The sequence below is a fragment of the Trichomycterus rosablanca genome, chromosome 19 (genome assembly GCF_030014385.1).
Source record: "Trichomycterus rosablanca isolate fTriRos1 chromosome 19, fTriRos1.hap1, whole genome shotgun sequence".
Lineage (NCBI taxonomy): Eukaryota > Metazoa > Chordata > Actinopteri > Siluriformes > Trichomycteridae > Trichomycterus > Trichomycterus rosablanca.
The window spans coordinates 20,484,893-20,507,686 of NC_086006.1; the positions used below are offsets into that span (position 1 = coordinate 20,484,893).

General features: G+C 39.5%; 3 protein-coding genes and 3 non-coding genes across 6 annotated transcripts in view; 2 read left to right on the forward strand and 4 right to left on the reverse strand.

Annotated features, from left to right (window-relative positions):
• pard6b (par-6 partitioning defective 6 homolog beta (C. elegans)) overlaps positions 1–9,327 on the reverse strand; it is a 27,304-nt gene extending 17,977 nt beyond the window's left edge. Inside the window, exons 1-2 of the mRNA XM_063015887.1 lie at positions 9,153–9,327; positions 5,746–5,968 (exon numbers count right to left, since the gene is read on the reverse strand). Of these exons, the coding sequence (XP_062871957.1) occupies positions 5,746–5,968; positions 9,153–9,215 (286 nt within the window). The 5' untranslated portion in view covers positions 9,216–9,327. The remainder of the gene's footprint in view (positions 1–5,745; positions 5,969–9,152) is intronic.
• A 3,146-nt stretch (positions 9,328–12,473) lies between these two features.
• fkbpl (FKBP prolyl isomerase like) lies at positions 12,474–14,027 on the forward strand. The gene is made up of 2 exons (XM_063015852.1): positions 12,474–12,844; positions 13,078–14,027. Exons 1-2 carry the CDS (start codon positions 12,479–12,481, stop codon positions 13,816–13,818), a joined length of 1,107 nt encoding a protein of 368 aa, XP_062871922.1. The 5' UTR covers positions 12,474–12,478; the 3' UTR covers positions 13,819–14,027.
• Positions 14,028–17,435: 3,408 nt separating this feature from the next.
• trnan-guu (transfer RNA asparagine (anticodon GUU)) lies at positions 17,436–17,509 on the forward strand. The gene has a single exon. It is a non-coding gene; the product is annotated as a tRNA-Asn (tRNA).
• A 493-nt stretch (positions 17,510–18,002) lies between these two features.
• Positions 18,003–18,075, reverse strand: trnaf-gaa (transfer RNA phenylalanine (anticodon GAA)). Its single transcript has one exon. It is a non-coding gene; the product is annotated as a tRNA-Phe (tRNA).
• A 602-nt stretch (positions 18,076–18,677) lies between these two features.
• On the reverse strand, positions 18,678–21,470 carry ebp (EBP cholestenol delta-isomerase). Its single transcript, XM_063015833.1, has 5 exons — positions 21,376–21,470; positions 19,718–20,027; positions 19,574–19,610; positions 19,358–19,488; positions 18,678–19,088 (listed from the first exon to the last, which is right to left on the reverse strand). Exons 2-5 carry the CDS (start codon positions 20,025–20,027, stop codon positions 18,871–18,873), a joined length of 696 nt encoding a protein of 231 aa, XP_062871903.1. The 5' UTR covers positions 21,376–21,470; the 3' UTR covers positions 18,678–18,870.
• A 681-nt stretch (positions 21,471–22,151) lies between these two features.
• trnah-gug (transfer RNA histidin (anticodon GUG)) lies at positions 22,152–22,223 on the reverse strand. The gene has a single exon. It is a non-coding gene; the product is annotated as a tRNA-His (tRNA).
• Positions 22,224–22,794: the final 571 nt, after the last annotated feature.

The window sequence follows — 22,794 nt, forward strand, 5'->3', positions numbered from 1 at the left end:
TGCCTCCGATTGGCTCTGTAACGTTTTCTGTTCTCATCTACATCACAAGTAAGAACCGCTTACGATTTACCAAAGTGAACCAGGAGTTTATATAACGTGCTGATAGAATCGACTCAGATGTGACCGGGTTGAATTATCTTTTTAAAGTAAATATTACAATCAGCAAAATTACATCGTAAGAGCTTTCACGATGGTTTCTGTACGATTGTTGATGAATGGTGATGTGATGGTTGGTGCTTCGTAGCTCAAAGTCTGGATCAATCCACTGAGCTGTTAACTTAACGTGATCTTTATATATCACACGATCGGATCGGCTACTTTTAGGAAATATCGCCGATCGCCGATAGCATATTTTGATTAAAAATCGGCCGATACCGATTCGTAGCCGATCGATCGTCCCATCTCTAGTTATAACATCTGTGGTATTCACAGCAGGATGTCAGCATTATAAGCAATGAAATAAAACATTTCACAACATCAGCGCATTATCCAAACCCCAATGATTTTATCGACTTTAGACAAACTGGGTGGCTTGGTGGCTCAGTGGGTAGCACTGTCGCCTCACAGCGAGAAGGTCCTGGGTTCGATTCCCAGGGTCATTTCTACGTGCACTGTTTGAATGTTCTCCCCGTGTTTGCTTGGGTTTCCTCCGGGTGCTCCGGTTTCCCCCCACCATCCAAAGAATTGAGATAAATTGCCTGCGATGGTGTTTGAACTTGAACTGATGAATCATGTGTAACCTGTAACTACATGTCCTGTCATTAATGCAACCAAAGTGTAAAACATGATGTTAAAATCCTAATAAATGTTCATCGTGAGGCCTGACGTGCGTTCTGAGATGCTCATGACTCACAAAACAGCACAAATTTTGACAAATAATATCTAAAGTCTGGCAGTACGTAAGAAATCAAAGAAGCAAGTTTGAATCGCAGCAGATAAATAAATATTAATTGAGATTACACATCGGAAAAGGCAGCACACAGAAAGCACTACTAATAAAAAACTAATAATCAAACCAGGTGAGTTAATACCATTATTTATTTTCCCTGAACATGTTTTGGTGAAAAATGTCTATATTTAGCAGGAACAGGTTGAGTAACTGATGTTTTGAGAGGAGAAAGCCTTGCACACAGACCCGTCCTGTCCTGACATGTGGTTGTCTGTCAGTTACATGCTCCCAGGGGAAAAAGTCAAAATATTCTTAATTAACACACACAAACAGAATCACGTCTACACTCTGTTTTTTAAAGAGCTGGTTGGTTTTGGTGGGTGTGTGACTTACACACTCCAGCACAGCCGGAGCCAGAGCACAGCAGGATGCTAGCGTCAGGCGTGTAATCGAAACACAGGCACATGCAGTGTCGCACACTGACCCATTTAATCTCTTTCTGACAAAGTGGCTTAGCGTCTGTAGGTCATATGGTGCACGGATTAGACTGCCTCACCCCGATAATTCACATGTGTACCGGGGCTGCACCAAAAATACCCCCCCCCCCCCCCCCCCCCACCCCATTCTGAGCAAAGCAACAAAACCTGTGACGGAACATCAGAGCAGTAAAAACTATTCTATGCACAGAATGATAAAAACCCTGTGAAACATGACGTATAAAAGAGTGTTATGGGATGGTGCTAAAATTTCATGCTTTTGATATTCTGAAAATATGTGAACAATTAGAGCATTTAAATTTGAAACAGATTTAGTTTTTTCACAGGACGCTCAGGGGGTGCAGTGGTCTAACGGGGCAGCAAACCACTGTGAAGTGTTTGTACTTGACCTGGCCGTGTTTGAGGGAGGGAAGATCGGACAGGGTTCCTTGCCGCTGCAATACGCAATCTACGGCACTGGTCCAGATGCCTGTGCGAGTGGGGGTGGGGTCACATAGAGCATAGCATGGCTCTTCATATGTGATCCGGCTCTGTGAAGTAAACTGTGTCATAGTGGCACGACATCTCACAAGGTAAATTGCCACCACGAGTGGCAGGTCAGAGTTCTTTCCCTTTAGTCATCATTAGCAATTCATTGTTTGTTAATTAGTAATGGCAAAACTTCATTATAAATATTGTTTCCTACTGTTTTATATGTATTTATATATGTATTTATGTTGTATATGTATTGCAGCTTTTATAACGGTCTTGCTGTTGGCTGTGTCATTTCTGTCGTACTAGTCTGGACATGTCTGCCTTTATTTAATTAACAGGCTCACTTTTATTTATTTATTATTTGATACATTGTCAGTCATATTGTAGCTTTCAAGTTTTTTATGGAAGTGTTTGTGATGAAAATGACAGGAATGAGAGGGGGACTGATAAGAACGGGCAAATCGCTTTCAGGTTCTGCTTTTAATCAAATCCGGGAGTGGTACTTCAATGGTTGAAGTACTGGACTAGTAATCAGACAGCTGCTGATTCAAGCTTCACCACTACTTAGTTGCCACTGTTGGGGCCCTGACCAAGGCCCTTAACCCTGAATTGTTTAAATTGTGTTCCTATATAACTGTAAATTACTTTGAATAAAAGCATCTGCTAAATACAGCAAATGTAAATGCAAAGCTAAATAAAATATTATCAGCAGCAATTCATGAAATTAATGCATCAGCATTAACAAATCAAATAACGTAAGGGTTTAACTTTAACTTCAAGGGTTTCTTTGTACCTATGGTTTCTTCAAAAACAGATTTATAACAGTGTGTGTGTGTGTTTGTGTGTGTACAGTAGACACAAACACAGCATTGGTTCCAGGCTTATAGCTTTAAAGCAGATTAAAACACTTGTCATTAGGTGGCACGTCATTTCTGTTTCTGTCTGCTGAAGCTCTGGTTCATAAGCTGGTCTACATCAATGCCACGTTCACTACGTTACGCACTTTATTAATCAGTAAAGCATGTGTGACTTGTTAATGTGAAACTTGGTAATGAGTTTTAGATTAAGATGCCACTGAACAAACAATAAGAGGGTTCAAACACACAACTTTCAAGTTAATAACCCGCAACTCTACCCACTAGGCTAGCACTGTCCCAGTAAACGTTTACTTTGCAAACCTGTTGTATAAAAGCTATACTACACTCAAGGTTATTGTGAAAAACATCAAGGCTGTGATTCAGTCGCAGGTACCAGGCAAAGGCAATGTCATTCTGATTAAACATAACCTATAATCATTACTCAGTAAACATCGATAAGCATTCACATGTTGACGGCATGATGTAAGCCGGGGGAAAAAGTAAGATTACATTTTAAAGGGACGTTTTAACAGAATTCTTTGCTGGAACACCACACCCAGTCAAACTACACTTGGGATAAAGCCACATCAATCAATAACAGTCGGAAAAAGATAATATACCAATAGCTAATATACCAGTGAACCGATAAGTAAGAGTGCATCAAGTCTTTCCAAACCTACCAGCAATTAACTTACCAAAAGTCAAATAAGCATATGGACACCCTTAAGTATTAACTTATTGTCTGTAGCCATATCCAGTGCTAACATGCATCAGATCAATGATGACATAAAAGCATATGCTTCCAACTTTAGGGAAACAGTTTGTTGCAGGCCCTTTCCTATTTCAGCATGACGGTTTGCCTCGACAAATCGAGATCCATAAAATCCATAAAGCCGTGGTTAGATAAGTTTGGTGTGGAGGAACTCATGGGGTATACACAGACCTGACTACAACTCCACTGAACACCTTTGGGATCAACTGGCACAGTGAATGGGAGCTAGGCCTTCTTGTCCCAACGTCAGTGCCCACGGTTTTAAAATGGGATGACCAACATTTCCATGTTTTTGAGAGTTTATTCCTGTTTTAGGAAGCAATTTAACCTGAATAAGGGGGCCTTAATTCGAAGCTTATTTGCCATTTACAAGGTGCTAAATATACAGTGTATCACAAAAGTGAGTACACCCCTCACATTTCTGCAGATATTTAAGTATATCTTTTCATGGGACAACACTGACAAAATGACACTTTGACACAATGAAAAGTAGTCTGTGTGCAGCTTATATAACAGTGTAAATTTATTCTTCCCTCAAAATAACTCAATATACAGCCATTAATGTCTAAACCACCGGCAACAAAAGTGAGTACACCCCTTAGTGAAAGTTCCTGAAGTGTCAATATTTTGTGTGGCCACCATTATTTCCCAGAACTGCCTTAACTCTCCTGGGCATGGAGTTTACCAGAGCTTCACAGGTTGCCACTGGAATGCTTTTCCACTCCTCCATGACGACATCACGGAGCTGGCGGATATTCGAGACTTTGCGCTCCTCCACCTTCCGCTTGAGGATGCCCCAAAGATGTTCTATTGGGTTTAGGTCTGGAGACATGCTTGGCCAGTCCATCACCTTTACCCTCAGCCTCTTCAATAAAGCAGTGGTCGTCTTAGAGGTGTGTTTGGGGTCATTATCATGCTGGAACACTGCCCTGCGACCCAGTTTCCGGAGGGAGGGGATCATGCTCTGCTTCAGTATTTCACAGTACATATTGGAGTTCATGTGTCCCTCAATGAAATGTAACTCCCCAACACCTGCTGCACTCATGCAGCCCCAGACCATGGCATTCCCACCACCATGCTTGACTGTAGGCATGACACACTTATCTTTGTACTCCTCACCTGATTGCCGCCACACATGCTTGAGACCATCTGAACCAAACAAATTAATCTTGGTCTCATCAGACCATAGGACATGGTTCCAGTAATCCATGTCCTTTGTTGACATGTCTTCAGCAAACTGTTTGCGGGCTTTCTTGTGTAGAGACTTCAGAAGAGGCTTCCTTCTGGGGTGACAGCCATGCAGACCAATTTGATGTAGTGTGCGGCGTATGGTCTGAGCACTGACAGGCTGACCCCCCACCTTTTCAATCTCTGCAGCAATGCTGACAGCACTCCTGCGCCTATCTTTCAAAGACAGCAGTTGGATGTGACGCTGAGCACGTGCACTCAGCTTCTTTGGACGACCAACGCGAGGTCTGTTCTGAGTGGACCCTGCTCTTTTAAAACGCTGGATGATCTTGGCCACTGTGCTGCAGCTCAGTTTCAGGGTGTTGGCAATCTTCTTGTAGCCTTGGCCATCTTCATGTAGCGCAACAATTCATCTTTTAAGATCCTCAGAGAGTTCTTTGCCATGAGGTGCCATGTTGGAACTTTCAGTGACCAGTATGAGAGAGTGTGAGAGCTGTACTACTAAACTGAACACACCTGCTCCCTATGCACACCTGAGACCTAGTAACACTAACAAATCACATGACATTTTGGAGGGAAAATGACAAGCAGTGCTCAATCTGGACATTTAGGGGTGTAGTCTCTTAGGGGTGTACTGACTTTTGTTGCAGGTGGTTTAGACATTAATGGCTGTATATTGAGTTATTTTGAGGGAAGAATAAATTTACACTGTTATATAAGCTGCACACAGACTACTTTTCATTGTGTCAAAGTGTCATTTTGTCAGTGTTGTCCCATGAAAAGATATACTTAAATATCTGCAGAAATGTGAGTGGTGTACTCACTTTTGTGATACACTGTATTATGTAAGGAAATAAATCTACAGGTAACTACAAAACAAACATGAAATATAAACGGCCAATATGCAAATCTGACACCACCAATAAACCAAAACGCCGCATCAACAGACTGGCTACTTCCTGAAACACTCACAATTCCAGCTAACCCACTCTAAAAAGCAATGTGGGTTTACAGATTCCCTGAAGTCAACTGAAGTTCAGACCTGAACTTGTCTGACCTGACTCTTACCTTTTCTCTGCAGAAAGAGGCGGAGCAAAGGTGCCGCTGTGGAGATGGCCTTGTGGTAATTGTCGTCATTGTTGATTGGCAGCAGGTCACCGTGGACGTCGGCGTAACCCACTAGGAGGTCCACGTTGGGAATGCGGTGCACATGCTGCAGGAGGCCGTAGAACTCTTCGAAGCGGCCCGGCTTGGAGCGATCCAGAGAAAAGCGTCGGAACTCTGCTCCAAACTGTATTGGGAACAATTAAAGATGCACTGATTCAAATCTAGCAATTACAATGTGATCTACTAATATTTTTAGACAAATTCTTCACTACATAGTCTTACAATTCTGGTCATTTATTATGGGAGTCCAATATTTCGTATTTGAGAAGTTCAGGGCCCTTTGGGTCACATCTATAAAGTGACTAACAGGAGAGTTGTAAACACAACAAGCGAAACTTTATAAACACCCAGAGAATGTTGCATTTTCTTTATCAGCAACATTCCAACATTCAGATATGAAACAGGTAGTGTGGCATGTGATAGTCTGTGGCTCTCCTCGGTCCAGTTACAATCTGGGAATTGGAAATGCCTAAGTAGTGGGCAAAGGGGGGAATGCATAACAATTTAATAAACAGCTATTAGGTGAGAGTAAGTGAGTGAATTATGGCATACAATGGACTGCCATGACTGTCTTATAGGTGATCCAAGTAATGTCAGATCCACCACAAACCTGAACAGGATGAAGCAGTAATTAAAGATTAATCAAAATCATTAATAATATAGAAGAATATATTTTATGTTAGTGGTGTGTGATAAATTACAAATACAAGTGCAGCTCTGTTGTTGGTGTTCTTGTAAGATAAATCATAGGCACGGCTGTACCAATACCATTTATTCCCCTTTGATATGGATACCTGATCCTCAAGTTTTGGACGATAGAGAATATGGACACTGATACCAACTCTACCCATTCCCATTTTTTTCTATTTATATATACATAACAACAAATGACCATTGGTCAGAGAGGTCAAGCTTGAGAGTTAGAATCTGAGTGGTCCTACCAACCTGGCCGGGCATCTAAGAGACACAACTGGCCATGGAGGAGTAAAGGTTGGATGTTTTTTTTCCTCATTGCTGCTGTAAAATGTGACCTTCGAGACTGAACAAGGTGCTGGCACTAGTACTAGGGGATTTACACAGAACATGACCCTCCGTACATGGACCAGCCAGAGCAGGGATACGATTAGGGGAAACTAAAAAAAAAATCACCCCAAAAATAATTTATTATAATTAAACTGCTTCTCCCTGTGACCAACTAAAGGGATGTCTGGACTTTGCGTATTGTATGAGCAATACTGACATAACTAACTGAATGGAAATGCAACTCTTCTACCGCACACTATCAATGGGACTGCTGCATTTTTAGCACTAGACTCTGAGAATAAACTGTATAAACTTGTGGGGTTGAATTTGATTATTATTTTTATGATTATTGTTGGTATTCCACTCACTAGTGAAACATAAATCTACAAAATAAAGACTTATCCTTCAGCATTGTATGATTGTTTTGAAGAAGGATGATATAACAAAAGATAGAAACAAAAAGGGGGGATGTTAGAAGTCATGTCATGGTATTAGTGCTTTCTTTGTCCAATAATGATACTTCTGATACCAATCTTGCTGCAGAACCTTGGATGCATTAATATGAAGAGGTGACACTTTATCTAAAAGGTAGTGATTCTGGACCATTGATCAGAAGGATGCGGGGTCAAGCCCCACCACCGCCAAGTTGCCCAAATGGGGGCCCCAAGCAAGGACATTAACCTTTAATTGCTTGCTTTCTATGTCGCTTTAGATACAAGCATCTGCTAAATGCCGATTAAATCTATCTCACTAGCTCAGAAATAAGGAAACAGATAATAAGTAAAGCTGTTGAAAACCATTTGTCTTTAAATGACTCACTGGCGGAAATTAATTATCAACAATACCCAGAATGTGTAACTATAATTTTCTTCATTCAGACAGCTACTATACTAAAATACCATGTTGCATTCCTTTGTGAAGATTCACTAGGAGTTGTGTCATTTAGGACTTGCATAGTACACACCTTAAATAACAAGTCAGCTGAAGAATTTCAAGGAAATTGTAATAGCTCAGAGGTGAAAGGAAAAGTAACATGTAGTCCATCAGATAAATGAAGGATCGAACCTGCACAGGTGATCTGACCGCACCTATACATGTGACAACGTCCTATTTCACTCCCCCAGCCACCTAGATCATTCAAGATCTCTTTAGTTATTTAGCCATAATTATTTGATCTATTATTTTTTGTTTATTTATTAGGATTTTAATGTCATGTTTTACACACTGGTTACATTCATGACAGAAACGGTGGTCACTCGTTACACAGGGTTGTCAAACACAGTCATGGACAATTTTGTATCTCCAGTTCACCTGACTTTCATGTAATTGGACTGTCGGAGGAAACCGGAGCTTCCGGAGGAAACCCACGCAGAAAGGACCCAGACCTCTCCACCTGGGAATCAAACCCAGGACCTTCTTGCTTGTGAGGCGACAGTGCTACCCACCTTGCCGCCCTCAAAAGGAAAAGTAACATGTAGTCCAGTGTAGGGCCAGTGATAGCTCAGTGGTTAAGGTTACTGGACTAGTAAACAGAAGGTTGCCGGTTCAAGCCCAGCCACCACCAAGTTGCCACTGTTGGGTCCCTGAGCAAGGCCCTTCACCCTCAATTGCTCATCGTGTTCAGCTCATTGTGTAAGTCGCTTTGGATAAAAGCGTCTGCTAAATGCTGAAAATGTAAATGTAAATGTAGTCCATCAGATAAATGAGGGTTCTAACCTGCACAGGTGATCTGAACGCATTTCTACATGTAACAACGTCCGATTTCACTCCCCCAGCCACCTTGACCATTTCTCTTTAGTTATTTAGCCATAAATACCTGGTTTATCATTGATTGAAATTGTATCTTGTCAAAAGCATATCAGACAAGGCCTTTAAAGCTGTTTCGTTTTAGTACACAACATGTATTTTTATAACAGAGGCTAGTAATGGATGATGGGCATGGACTTTAGTCTGTAGACTCCCAGTACAGTGCCAGAACATTCACACAGCAATGTGATTCATTACTAAACTGATCCGATTAGTAGGTACAGGTACATCCGAGGAACTGTTTAGCTAGCAAATGTCTTCCTATGCCAAAGCTAATTCCTACTGTAACGAAGTTCAAGCCTAACAGAGTTACTTACTAGCTAAGGCAGGACATTCTAGTTACAAAAGCCAATACATGGAACAATTTCCTACCTAAACACAACAAACCTCGCCGGAATAAAGTAAACATTATACAAAATAAAGTGCTCATGCTAAGCCGCTAGCAGTGATGTGTATGAAGTGGATATCTGGCTGCGCACCTTGCTCTTCACCTCCACGGCGTTCAGACTCCGGTTACTCGGCGCTCGGTGGTTTTTGTTCATCTTTTGCTAACTGGTCCCGCGCAGAACACACACACATTCACGCGTTCACACTCACTCATACATACACACTGTTGCCCTCCCGGGGCTGCCACACTCACTGGCCACCTCTACTCGACCTTTTCGGAACGCTTTCTCGAAGGTAAACGCGGGTACATCCGTGTCTGCGTTCTTGTTGTCCTAAGCGTCGACTAGCAGAGACTGTCAACACAATGTGTTCGAAACTCTGCTTCCCCCGCCTGCGCTCACAGTGGACTGGGAGTCGAATCCACAAAAGAATCGATTGATTCGGTTCGTACATAGACGATAAAGGAGACCCAATCCTCTGTCAAACGCTCTGTCTGTTTTTAATGGCAAAAAAACACACACAAAAAAACCATATATATATATATATATATTAAGTTTTACCATTAAAAACAGACAAAGCGTTTTTTCACCCTTTAATATAAAATATCGTACTGTACTGGGACATTGCACGCCATTAAATAAAACATTAATGCACACTAATGCACAGTGACATAATAAAGGAAATATCAATTACATCTGTCAAGATACATAATCTAAATGGTTTAACAAGACACAAATATAAATACGAAGTAACTACTAGACTGGTTTCTACATCTTTAAGCATGTAATATTTCATTTGACAATGGAGAATCCAAAACATGATGTTATTATAGAGTTTTGATCTCTATAAATGAGTTTTGATTTTACATTATTTGAAAATTCAAGCTAATATTGGTTGTTTAGTACAGGTCCTGTAGTTGCTACTTCATGTTTAGTTTTTGATGAGCCACTTATTGCAGTTTATTATGGACAATAAGGTTGCACAACATACATTTTATTTTTGGTAATAGGAAACGCTGCACAGAATTGACTTTGAATCCACTAAAATGATTCCTCCTACCTGAATCAGAATTGGAATCGACTCACACACTTCGGCACATACTCACTGGTCTGTGACGCTCGTTCTGGTGAAGCGCGCCCCCGTTGGTCAAGCCAAGCAGTAAAAACGCATTGACCGATCTTCAAATACAGTATGTTAACTTATTTCTGTATATGAGGTGAACTACCTATGGTGTACTGGGTATGTTTACATACCACAGCCTAATCACACCAATTTAATAAAGCAATAAGCCACGAGAGACCGTGTGTTACTGCGATTTTATCCGCTTCGTGCCAAAACATCCTTCCCTGTGATAAAATCATAGCAGTATTATTGCTTATTGCTTTTATAAAATGGTGGTCAACATAAAATATAATAAGATACAACAATGTTCAATTTATAAAAGGTTTTAAAATCAATTATAAAAGGTATAAAATCAGTTTTTTATTATGTATTAAAAGGTAAAAGTGTCGATATAAGAGTTGTAGTATGTAATGTGAGTTACACTCGATAAAATACAACTCGGAGCAAATTGATAAATATTTTAAAAGCTATTGAAGTTATTAATATGCTGAATACTTCCAATGCTATTGAAGAAATAAACAAAAATCTGTGTTTTATTATGTGTTCAAAGTTAAAAGTGTCAGTATAAGAGTTGTAGTGTGTAATGTGGGTTACACTTGATACTTGATGAAAATACAACTTTTTTGGAGCAATTTGATGAATAATTTAAAAGCTATTGAAGTTATTAATATGCTGAATACTTTTAATGCTATTGAAAATATAAATAAAAATCAGTTTTTTATTATGTGTTCAAAGTTAAAAGTGTCAGTATAAGAGTTGTAGTATGTAATGTGGGTCACACTTGATAAAATACAACTTGTTTTGGAGCAATTTGATGAACATTTTAGAAGCTATTGAAGTTCTTAATATGCTGAATACTTTTAATGCTATTGAAGTCATGAACAAAAATCTGTTTTTATTATGTAATAAAAGGTAAAAGTGTCAGTATACGAGTTGTAGTGTGTAATGTGGGTTACACTTGATAAAATACATTTATGCCTTTATGTATTAAAAGGTAATAGTGTCAGTATAGTTGGTTAGATTTAAAAACAACTTTTTAGCTTGTTTAAATTTAATAGACTAGAAATTAATTCCATAAAATGTTAAAGTAGTCTTGTTCTAATGAACTCGTGGGAATGAATAGTGTCTTGTCCACCTGATTATCAAGTGACACGTGGGCAGCAAGCCGCATGCATCTTATTACCCACACATTGACGAGCGTTGCACCACCTAGCGTTGTGTACGGAGAGACACACCCTAAGAGCACTCCTTCCTCATCTCTGTGCAGGCGCCTCTAATCAGCCAGCAGAGGTCGTAATTGCACCAGTCTGACAGAGAGAGACCCCATCCGGCTTAGTCCCGCCCATCTGAACAACAGGCCAATCGTTGTTCATGTGGCCGCTCAGCCGTCAGCTGGCAAGGCAGAGCTGAGATTCTATACGATGTATTCGAGATCCCAGCCTGGTTGCAGCGTGTGTTTTTACCGCTGCACCACCTGAGCAGCCCAGGTGTGGAAGATCTGTTAAAATAACTTTAATCAAGGTTTGGAAAACTATTATTGTCTTAATTCGCTCCTGTTACACAACTAACATTCAGTGGAGTATGTACCTCTCTAAGTTAAAAGCACTAGAATAAGACTCATGGGATCAAGGGTAGGATTGTAGTGTTGTCCTAAAATATAAGCCATTATATTTCAGCTATTGGCTAAAACATGCTTAGAATCGCTGCTCTAAAGTGAAAATTTTGGTTTGTTTCGACTGTGATTAATACACGAGTGGAAATCTAGGGAATTATGACATCTTGTGCCAAACCTGAAAACATTCATCTCAAAATGTGTAGAACCTCCAGCCCTGTGGAGGCGATGAAGAGCTGAGTGGGTCAACAGATTGTCGGAAACGTAAAGGACGAGGGACTTAACATGATCATTCTGAATAATAGTTAAACACGGTTGTTTGCTATTTGTAAGTAATGTAATATATAAAATATATAAATACATAATATATAAAAAGCAAGTGGATTTATTATATTGCGTGCACGGTAGGTTCTATATTCTTGTATATATCGAAGTGTTAAACCAGTAAATTAATGTTGCATGTAAAAGAGCTGTCTTGTTCTAAACTGCACTAAAGTAAACATAAATTAAAACAAACTTTTGCTATACATGCCAAACATTGGCATCTCCAAACTCCGAATTATTTATTAATAACTCTTTTAGTTGTACATGCTTACACAGGTTTAAGGTCTGTGCCTATGACTCATGTTATTATTATTTATTTATTTATTTATTTATTTACAATTTAGCTGTATGGAAACACCTATGGCCACAACATCTGAAGAAGGTGTCACGACATGGGTATCAGTAAGTCCTGCTGGTCTTTGGGAGGTACAAAGGAAATGGATAGGACAGAGAAAAGGAGGAGACCATACACCTCTATTAGGATCTATATGTAAGATCCTAGTATCTCTCCAGAACGACCCTAAGCAGAATACCCAACCACAGACCTTGAATAAGACAGAGCCGGTGGTTAGTTCTGAGTCGGTGAAAGTCACAGAGCATCCTCGCTCACCGGATTCAGTGCTGCAGGTTCCACTTGACAGTTGGGTCCTGTTGCGCATGGGTGAGGGACACTGTGACATTATAGAGGCCTGTCTGGAAGGAATGAGGGCTGGAGAGACCGGTCAGGTCAGTTTAATTCTCTCTTATTCTTTACATATTTGTTCTTAAGTTAATACTGTATTGTGGTTGTGATCATGGGTGGTATTCATGTTCCAGAAGGACTGAAAACACTACATTTAGTTATTTTGGCCAGATGTCATTTTCTGTAATTAAATGCTCTGACATGATTTTTATTCAGAATATAAGAGAAATGTAGTCAGTAGTTTATGAATTTTTACTGAATTATTTTCTTTTTGCAGCTCACAGTAAATGCTTATCAAGGGAATTTCAAACCAGTATGCAGTGATGCCCATTCTTCCCAGTCAGAGAATACTGCAAAAAATGGACAGTCTAACCAGTGTTTTCTTCTTCACCTTCACTCATTTACCCCTGGGATGGAGTCTTGGCAGATGTCCCCCACAGAAAAATGGGGCTGGGCTCTATCTCATAAACAACGGGGCAGCCAGCGGTTTAGCAAAGGAGACATTTGGGGGGCAGCGCATTCCTACTGCAGTGCTGTTAAACTGGTCATCACACTAAAGGGACATACCAGAGATAAAAAAGGAGAACACTTGGAGGTGAATAAATGTGGAAACCAAGATTCAAAAGATTTGACTACACAAAATAAAAAAGAAGAAATGAATACAGACAAAGAGCTAATAGTTACCCAAGTACCAACTGAGGAGGAGTATAGAACTATGAAAGCAGAACTCCACTCCAATCTTTCCCTGTGCCAGCTCAAGCTTGGTCAGCCGGCAAAGGCCAAGGACAGCAGCAGGAAAGCCACTGTACTTGATCCAGCCAGTATTAAAGCCTGGTATCGTTTTGGCCAAGCGTGCCTGCAGTTGGAGGACTTTGAGGAGTCACGTCAAGCGTTTGGAAAGGTCTTAGAACTCCAGCCAGATTCTGCCTCAGCACAAAAAGCCTTGAAACAAGTGAACATAAAAGCGAAAGAGTTTAACAGTAAACTTGGACAAAGGTTAAGCAAAATGTTCATGTAAGGATTTGCACAAGATTTAGAGTAAAAGGTAAAGGATCAAAACATAAAAATACCAAATGTGTAATTGAAATAAGCGTGTGCAATCCATAGTATACTTAAATGTGACATGCATTTTGAACAACACACTGTCACCTTTATTGTTCTGGAACCAACTAACAGTAATGTTGCCTTATGCATGATGGATGTATGCTAATAAAAACATTTATATTTATTAATACAAAGATATAGTCTGTGTATTTGCATTTTTGTAGCATAATTGAAATGAATTGAAACACATACAGTGTATCACAAAAGTGAGTACACCCCTCACATTTCTGCAAATATTTCATTATATCTTTTCATGGGACAACACTATAGACATGAAACTTGGATATGACTTAGAGTAGTCAGTGGACAGCTTGTATAGCAGTGTAGATTTACTGTCTTCTGAAAATAACTCAACACACAGCCATTAATGTCTAAATAGCTGGCAACATAAGTGAGTACACCCCACAGTGAACATGTCCAAATTGTGCCCAAATGTGTCGTTGTCCCTCCCTGGTGTCATGTGTCAAGGTCCCAAGTGTAAATGGGGAGCAGGGCTGTTAAATTTGGTGTTTTGGGTACAATTCTCTCATACTGGCCACTGGATATTCAACATGGCACCTCATGGCAAAGAACTCTCTGAGGATGTGAGAAATAGAATTGTTGCTCTCCACAAAGATGGCCTGGGCTATAAGAAGATTGCTAACACTCTGAAACTGAGCTACAGCATGGTGGCCAAGGTCATACAGCGGTTTTCCAGGACAGGTTCCACTCGGAACAGGCTTCGCCAGGGTCAACCAAAGAAGTTGAGTCCACGTGTTCGGCGTCATATCCAGAGGTTGGCTTTAAAAAATAGACACATGAGTGCTGCCAGCATTGCTGCAGAGGTTGAAGACGTGGGAGGTCAGCCTGTCAGTGCTCAGACCATTGCATCAACTCGGTCTGCATGGTCGTCATCCCAGAAGGAAGCTGACGCACAAGAAAGCCCGCAAACAGTTTGCTGAAGACAAGCAGTCCAAGAACATGGATTACTGGAATGCCCTGTGGTCTGACGAGACCAAGATAAACTTGTTTGGCTCAGATGGTGTCCAGCATGTGTGGCGGCGCCCTGGTGAGAAGTACCAAGACAACTGTATCTTGCCTACAGTCAAGCATGGTGGTGGTAGCATAATGGTCTTGGGCTGCATGAGTGTTGCTGGCACTGGGGAGCTGCAGTTCATTGAGGGAAGCATGAATTCCAACATGTACTGTGACATTCTGAAACAGAGCATGATCCCCTCCCTTCGAAAACTGGGCCTCATGGCAGTTTTCCAACAGGATAACAACCCCAAACACAACCTCCAAGATGACAACTGCCTTGCTGAGGAAGCTGAAGGTAAAGGTGATGGACTAAACCCAATTGAGCACCTGTGGCGCATCCTCAAGTGGAAGGTGGAGGAGTTCAAGGTGTCTAACATCCACCAGCTCCGTGATGTCATCATGGAGGAGTGGAAGAGGATTCCAGTAGCAACCTGTGCAGCTCTGGTGAATTCCATGCCCAGGAGGGTTAAGGCAGTGCTGGATAATAATGGTGGTCACACAAAATATTGACACTTTGGGCACAATTTGGACATGTTCACTGTGGGGTGTACTCACTTATGTTGCCAGCCATTTAGACATTAATGGCTGTGTGTTGAGTTATTTTCAGAAGACAGTAAATCTACACTGCTATACAAGTTGTACACTGACTACTCTAAGTTACGTATATCCAAGTTTTATTTCTATAGTGTTGTCCCATGAAAAGATATAATAAAATATTTGCAGAAATGTGAGGGGTGTACTCACTTTTGTGATACACTGTACTTTACAAACTTCTTGTATTATTTCAATTTTCGTACGTATATACTGTATATCACCAAGCACACGGACAAGTGTCAGATGGAGTAATGTAAAACGCGTCTTCACCAGACTCTGGAACAGTGAAAACGTGTTCTGTGTAGTGATGCATCAGGCTTCTCTTTGGCAGTCTGGTGGACAAGACTGGGTTTGGCGAATGCCAGATGGATGTCACCTGCCTGACTGCATTGTGCCAATTATAGAGTTTGGTGGTGAAGGGATAATGCTATGGCAAATGTTGATAAATTTTTTTTTGGACACTGAATAATTTGATTGGCTAAGTTCAGTTTCCCTAAAAATGTGATGTATTAACTGGTGTGGTCTGAGGTTTGTCCTCCTGGCTAAGCACCAGTTCTTGAACTTGTGCTATGGTGTTATAGGTATGTGCAGTTTTTGCTCAGTTGCTTTTGTAGCTACCAGTTTCAAAGATCTAACACAGCAATTTTAGGTCCTCTTTTTTCCAGGTTTTCTCTGGAAAGTCAGCAAATGATCTCATACAGTTTATAACCTTTAGGCAGATACAAATTATTAATTAAAAATCAGTCCTCTTTGGTAAAAATCATTTGCCTTGTGTTATTGTCGTCTGCTGTGTGGCATGGTTAGTGGTGCCAATCAAAAGCTGACTATTACTGGAGAATTTGTAAAGTTTACAAAGGATTGTGCAAAAACCAAAACCATTGACAGTTCTGTCGGTGGGAATACAGTGTTGATAGTAGAAGTCAAAAAGAATAGATAAACTGCTTTAAGTGGACAGAAAGACTATAAGAGATAATGACTCTTGCTTGGTTGCTTGGTTGACTGGTACAAAACATGCCAGCACATGTATTAGTTTCTACGATCACTGTATTTATGTGCTCCAGAGTCTGAGAATATAATTGTGAGTGAAAACTAGCAAAAACAAACAAACAAAACAATGAATAAGTGCTATATACATTCTTACAGTCTTACAAACTTTTCTGCTCTTCTTGACACACACACACACACACACACACTCTGAGATTAGCATTTATTGCCAGGAGGCCTCAACAAAAACAGAAGCCAGACAGGTAACACCAAGCCAGGGTGGATACTAGAAACTAATTTCTAAAGAAGTATTGTAGACGGCGGTCAACATAAAATATAACAAAATACAACGTAGCGTCAGTAGCGTATTAATATGGAATGATGTGAGGCGGTCACAGGTGTGCGTATGTTGGGAATTTTACAACGGCTTCGAACGCGGCTCAGCCAATCAGATTTTAGGACCGGAACTATCCGTTTTAAAATAAAGCAATAAGCCACTCGAGACCGTGCCTTACTGCGATTTTATCATCGCGTCGTGCCTAAAACGTCTTTCCCTGTGATAAAATCATAGCAGTAACGCACGGTCTCGAGTGGCTTATTGCTTTTATTTTATAACTATCTCTTTTATAACTACAGTTCGTTTACAAATACAGGGCGTTATAACAGAATGATACTGTAAATGTGGAGTATCTATGTTTTGTGTTAGGTTATAGAGGCGATAGCGGTTAGCGCCAAGAAATACTATATTCAATTGTACAAGCTCTTTATCAACGGTATTAAAATTAACATAGCTTATTAAATTAAACAGCATTTTATTAGCTCTCGTCCTGCCCGGAGATAAAATAAAAATGTTTTTCTGTTGTCAAGTAATTAACTTTTTCTGAACGGTCAGATAACTGGACCGTCATATCTGAGGTTGGTAAAGGGCAGCGATATGTCTCTGTGGCGCAATCGGTTAGCGCGTTCGGCTGTTAACCGAAAGGTTGGTGGTTCGAGCCCACCCAGGGACGACTCTTTATGCTGTTTTAAATATTGTTGTTCGTGTTAGGTAGTGCTTTTAATGTAAGGCACTGTAGAGTCCCGAGTTAAAAGACGACCTAAAACCAGGAGAATGAAATGGCACTGTTATCATCTCAGTCTCGACATCTATAGCAGAAACTCTACTGCTTAAAACAGAACAGAGATGAGCATCTAAACTACCACACACATATTTACATACATTAGTCAACAAAACTTAAACACTCTTATCATAATCAATCTATTGCACCTGTACATTTTAGCCCACACCAGGCACAGTGTAAACAGCCAGTAAGTACAACCTTTTCTCTACATCTCTCGATAATCTAAATAAAATCAATACTTATTGTTTTGTTTTTAAATATCGGTTGTTATTCTCTTTTAATTATGTATTAAATAAGAAAGAGTACTGTTTCATTAATAGACTGGCCTTCACGCTTAAAACACCTATTGAAGGGGCGCTTTCAGTTTACAAGCGATTCAAAATGCCGAAACCCGGGATCGAACCAGGGACCTTTAGATCTTCAGTCTAACGCTCTCCCAACTGAGCTATTTCGGCGGTGAAAATGAATGAGAAGTCACGTGTCTAGTCTCTGACGAGTCGCTTTAGAAATACTCTGTTAAATATTATGTTTTGTATAGTCATGCTTGTGCAGTTAAGAGTTATGCAACATTATGTCATGCAAAAATGCAGAGATTCTAGCTTTGCAACTGACGAAGTGTTCTGGTAGATTTTCGACGATTTAGTCAATTAGCAGCTGATAATTTTTTACAATGATCTCTTTTATATATATATATATATATATATATATATATATATATATATATATATATATATATTAAATAATATAAATATTGTTATATATTGTTAATATATATTCGGTCAGAATGGACCAAGGTAGTACTGACAATATCCAACATGTGTTTAGCAACAGCAATGTGGCTTAATTTAATTGCCCAGTGTTTTGGTTGGCTTTGGACACATTACAGCATCAATTACGATAAACTAATTACTGAATAAATAACACTTAGTTATTAGAGTACCACAGCAGTCATGGCAGAAACTGTAAAAAGAGAGGAAATGAACATTCATAGTTCAGTGGTTTTCCAGGACTGGAGTGTTGATGTCCCTGCTGTAGAAACAACACCACTACACAGATATAAAATTAAGATTGTGTTTATTCCCAAGAAAATATAAAATAATGAAACATATGTTTTGCTGAGCATACTTTACTCATATCATAAACATAAATCATACAAACTATAAAAATGTTCACATGAAAAGAGTTTATAAGCTTTAATTACAATTACAATTACAATACAGTCACTCATTCTCCTAAACTTCATTTCTTGTCTATTTGGACTTGTGTTTGCGTACTCTCTGGTCTGCCGAGGCTTGAGAGCTTGATAACTGGCACCAAGAGTCCACGATAAGAATGAAAGGAATCACAATCCACAGGACATTCATAAAGACAAAGTAAAACCAGAAATAGATGGGATGGCCATATTCGCTGTGCATGTACCCATCTCTGTGTTCAGTGTAGAAGTAGAGAACGGCTCCATACAGCTGCCCTGTAAGATGACAAAAAAATCGTGTTAACAGGGGGCTGGTACAAATTTATATTAAATGTTTTACTAGTGATCTATCAGAATTTGATCTGGTGATTGAAACAGCTTTACAATTTTTATTTCCAACAATTAACTGGCTTACAATCACCTGGTTATAAAACACACTATAATCAATTACATATTAATCAAGACTATATGAAAATTTAAAGCCCAGATAATAATTAAAACTCTGTATTCAAGCTTTTGACTGGTAAGAAAAAAAAAAATCTTACCTAATGATACAATTAGCTGTAGAACAAATCTGTAGGGGCGATTGTACAAGAAGGCCACTACAATCCACAGACTAAAAGGTCCCCACAGACATGCAGTCACTGTTTCCATACACACCGTAAAATTATCAGCTCTAAAAACAGATATGTGAGAGTTCAATACAGAAAACATTCTGCAAAACATAAAATATACAAAGCAAACATTTATGTGCAACTTACATGACATATCTGCTGTCTCCTTTTGAATATTCTTTCCCTAAAAAAAAAGAGGCATAACCAGATTAAAAAAGTAATACCAAAGGAGCAACATGTATCTGTTTAGACCTAGAGTTTCTTATGCTAAATTTGAGTCTGGTTGCTTACAGAGTTGGGAAAGAAAGCTCTGGTCTCCTGGAATGATGCTGTAGTAGAGTGAGAACCAGCCTTCTATGACACCATGGATGAAGCCACACACAGTAAACCAGCACAGTGCTAACCTTCTCCAGCTGCTCAGTCTTTCTCCACTTACACAACATCCTGTCAAAGTCCAGGCCAACAAGACCAACAGCCCAGACACAGAAAACAGGAACGTAACAATTTCAAACATGGAGCGTTCATTTTCTATGTAGCTGGGAATGTGCAGGTCTCTGGGCCAGTATGGGTGACTTATATGTTCAGCTGCCATTTTTGACATCTACGAAGACATAAAAACTTTATTATATTTACATTTATATTTTCTGCATTTAGCAGACGCTCTTATCCAGAGCGACTTACAGAAGTGCTTCCATAGTAAACATTTCCTTTCTCAAGTTTTAGTAAACAACAGTCAAAGAACACGAATCTGCTGAAACCTGTTAGAACCAAAGTGTTTTTTTTTTTATTAATGAAATGGAAAAAAAAATTATATAATAGCAAGTAGAACATTTAATATGATCATATAAAAATTTGTTCATTCATTCAAGTAGTGTCTAAAGCTAAGGTATGATTATCCAAAATAATGGACCTCAAATGTCTGCAAAACCAAACAATGTCTGACGAATAACAACAAATGAATTGTCCTTCAGTGGCCCTCCCAGTAATCAGATCTCTATCCAATAGAGCACCTCATATCCAGCTTGGGGGCTACTCTTAAATTTAATTCTGTGATTGCATTTATGTCAACTTGCAGTGATGGATCCAGATGTTAGGGGACTCTAGATTCTGGAAGAAGGGGTCCCAGAGACAAGCTGAAATGAGCTTGTATAGGATAGGGGGGCTGTATGTCTCTACATAAACATACTGGTATGTGAAAAGGGCCCCAAAGAAATAGGCCCCATGGCTCATGTTGATAGAGTTACAGGAACAAAGACCACCCTTATGTGACTGTTAGGATATATACAGAATTGTAAGAAAAGCTGGTCAGTCACAGCTAGGAGGAGTTGGTGGCTAGAAGTGGGTCAGATTTATTTTGGATCCTCAATACATCTATAACATTTCTGCTACTTCAGGTGTTAAGTGTTTATTTAAAGTATGTTGCAAGTTGAGTTTTTGACACCACAATTGCTTCTGTGCTGTGTTCCTGATTTCTTTGATCATCTGTTTTGCAGATAATGCTGATAAATATGCCCCCCCCCCCCCCCCCCCCCCCAAAAAAAAAGCTATCTGCTTTTTTCTTCAATATGTTTTAGAAATCATTTAATCAACATAATTTGAGAGGAATTCTCACGTCTTTGGTATTTGAAATCACTGAAAGCAGGTAAGTTCACTGAGAAACTGACCATGTAAAATCATTTGTACAAAAATCTTATTATTTTCATTACAGCACATGCATAGATGACTTTCAGCAAGTGGATTTGATTTACTCATGAGTAGATCAGGTAAGTACATGCATGTGCAGAAATTGTTCTATTATAAATATGCCCATACCAAATACAATTAAATTTAAGTCTTTTAATTAGTGCTCTTGGACTTTGGTCACCACTTTAAAAGTAGTCCCTCTCCCTAAAACTGTGACGTCAACTGTACCAGAACAATAGTTAATAATAATAGAAGTTTGTACTCACCTTTAACTAAAGTAGAAGAAATTACAATAGAAGAAAAGACACGTGGTTTTGACTCTTGCACTCAGAAGTGTCAGACCAGGTACAATTAAAACCTACAGATGCAGGTACCAGCTCCAGCCAGGAGTTCCATCCTACCACAATACCGTCTGACAACAGCATCAGCCAATAAACACTCGCAGTGCGGTAGACGCGAGTGTATCACAGCCAATCACCTCTCACTATCCGACACCATATGGGCGGGGCTAGGTTCCGGTTGGATGGTGAACTCGGAACATGAATGACGCTGCGTGCACTGGAGAAACATGAGCTAAACCCACAGTGACCAAGTTTTAATGTTTTAGGGCATCGTTTGTATTCTTTATTAATACATTAAAACAGCACAAAATGTAAAGGCAAGAAAGACGATATGTATAATGAATTTTGTGTTGCCTAGTATATATGAAACACATACTGCATTGTTTTATTCGTAAATCGTTTTCTTTCATTCATTTTCCCGTTCGCGTTTCTCTTTATTTTAATATTAAACCATAAAGCACTTTAATTTGCACCACTACACTTTGAAACTGACCGGGTTTCTGTTCTGTTTTGTACATCAACAAACAATAAAAGAAAAACAAACCCATAGACTGACTGTAAACCTTGTTAAATCATTTAAGTGCGCTGTTATATTACTTAATGTACACGTAATTAATGCAAACAATGAAGCGTATCTAACAAATAAATGTTTTATCATTAAAACATGTTTTAAAAAGAAAATCATTCGCCCTCTTGTGTCCTGCCGTGACCCGGATTCGAACCGGGGTTGCTGCGGCCACAACGCAGAGTACTAACCACTATACGATCACGGCGAGCTACCGAGGCGGTGACATGGAGAGAGCAGTTATCATTTAAAGGTGCACCAGTCAAGAAGTAAACACGTACTTATCCACTTTTGTTTTTAATATACTGTCCATCCAGACACACATAATGTTTTTAGACTTTTATACTTGTACTTGTATTTTTCCTGTACATGTAGATATACATGTGTGATCACAAACTAAGACATGACTATAATACCATGAACTTGTTAAGTCATCCGATTCCAAAACCATTAGTATTTATATATGATTGTCTTTCCTGCTTTTGTAGCAGCTTTAACAGCTTCCACTTCGACTTTGGGAGGACTTTACACAACGTTTTGGAGTGTGTCTGTGGGGTTATGTGCCAATTTAGTAAAAATGTTTGTGAGGTCGACACAATAAGCGGGGCTCTAACATATTGCAAAATTGTTCGATGTAATGTATAGATCACTAAAGTTCCTCCACGCCAGTCTCCCTAAACAAAGTCTTAATGGACCATGCTTTGAGGAGTGTGGGGCGGGTTCAGTCATGCTGAAACAGGAATGTGTTCTGCGCAAAATCACGAACTTCTTAAGACTGG

Excerpts from the sequence above, each read along its gene's own strand:
- ebp (XM_063015833.1), bottom strand. The coding sequence starts at position 20,027 with ATGTCAAAAATGGCAGCTGAACATATAAGTCACCCATACTGGCCCAGA. Across the intron at positions 19,489-19,573 it reads GGAGACAGCAGATATGTCAT|AGCTGATAATTTTACGGTGT; the intron begins GTAAGTTGCACA and ends ATCTGTTTTTAG. Across the intron at positions 19,089-19,357 it reads ACAGCTAATTGTATCATTAG|GGCAGCTGTATGGAGCCGTT; the intron begins GTAAGATTTTTT and ends GTCATCTTACAG.
- fkbpl (XM_063015852.1), top strand. The coding sequence starts at position 12,479 with ATGGCCACAACATCTGAAGAAGGTGTCACGACATGGGTATCAGTAAGT. Across the intron at positions 12,845-13,077 it reads GGGCTGGAGAGACCGGTCAG|CTCACAGTAAATGCTTATCA; the intron begins GTCAGTTTAATT and ends TTCTTTTTGCAG.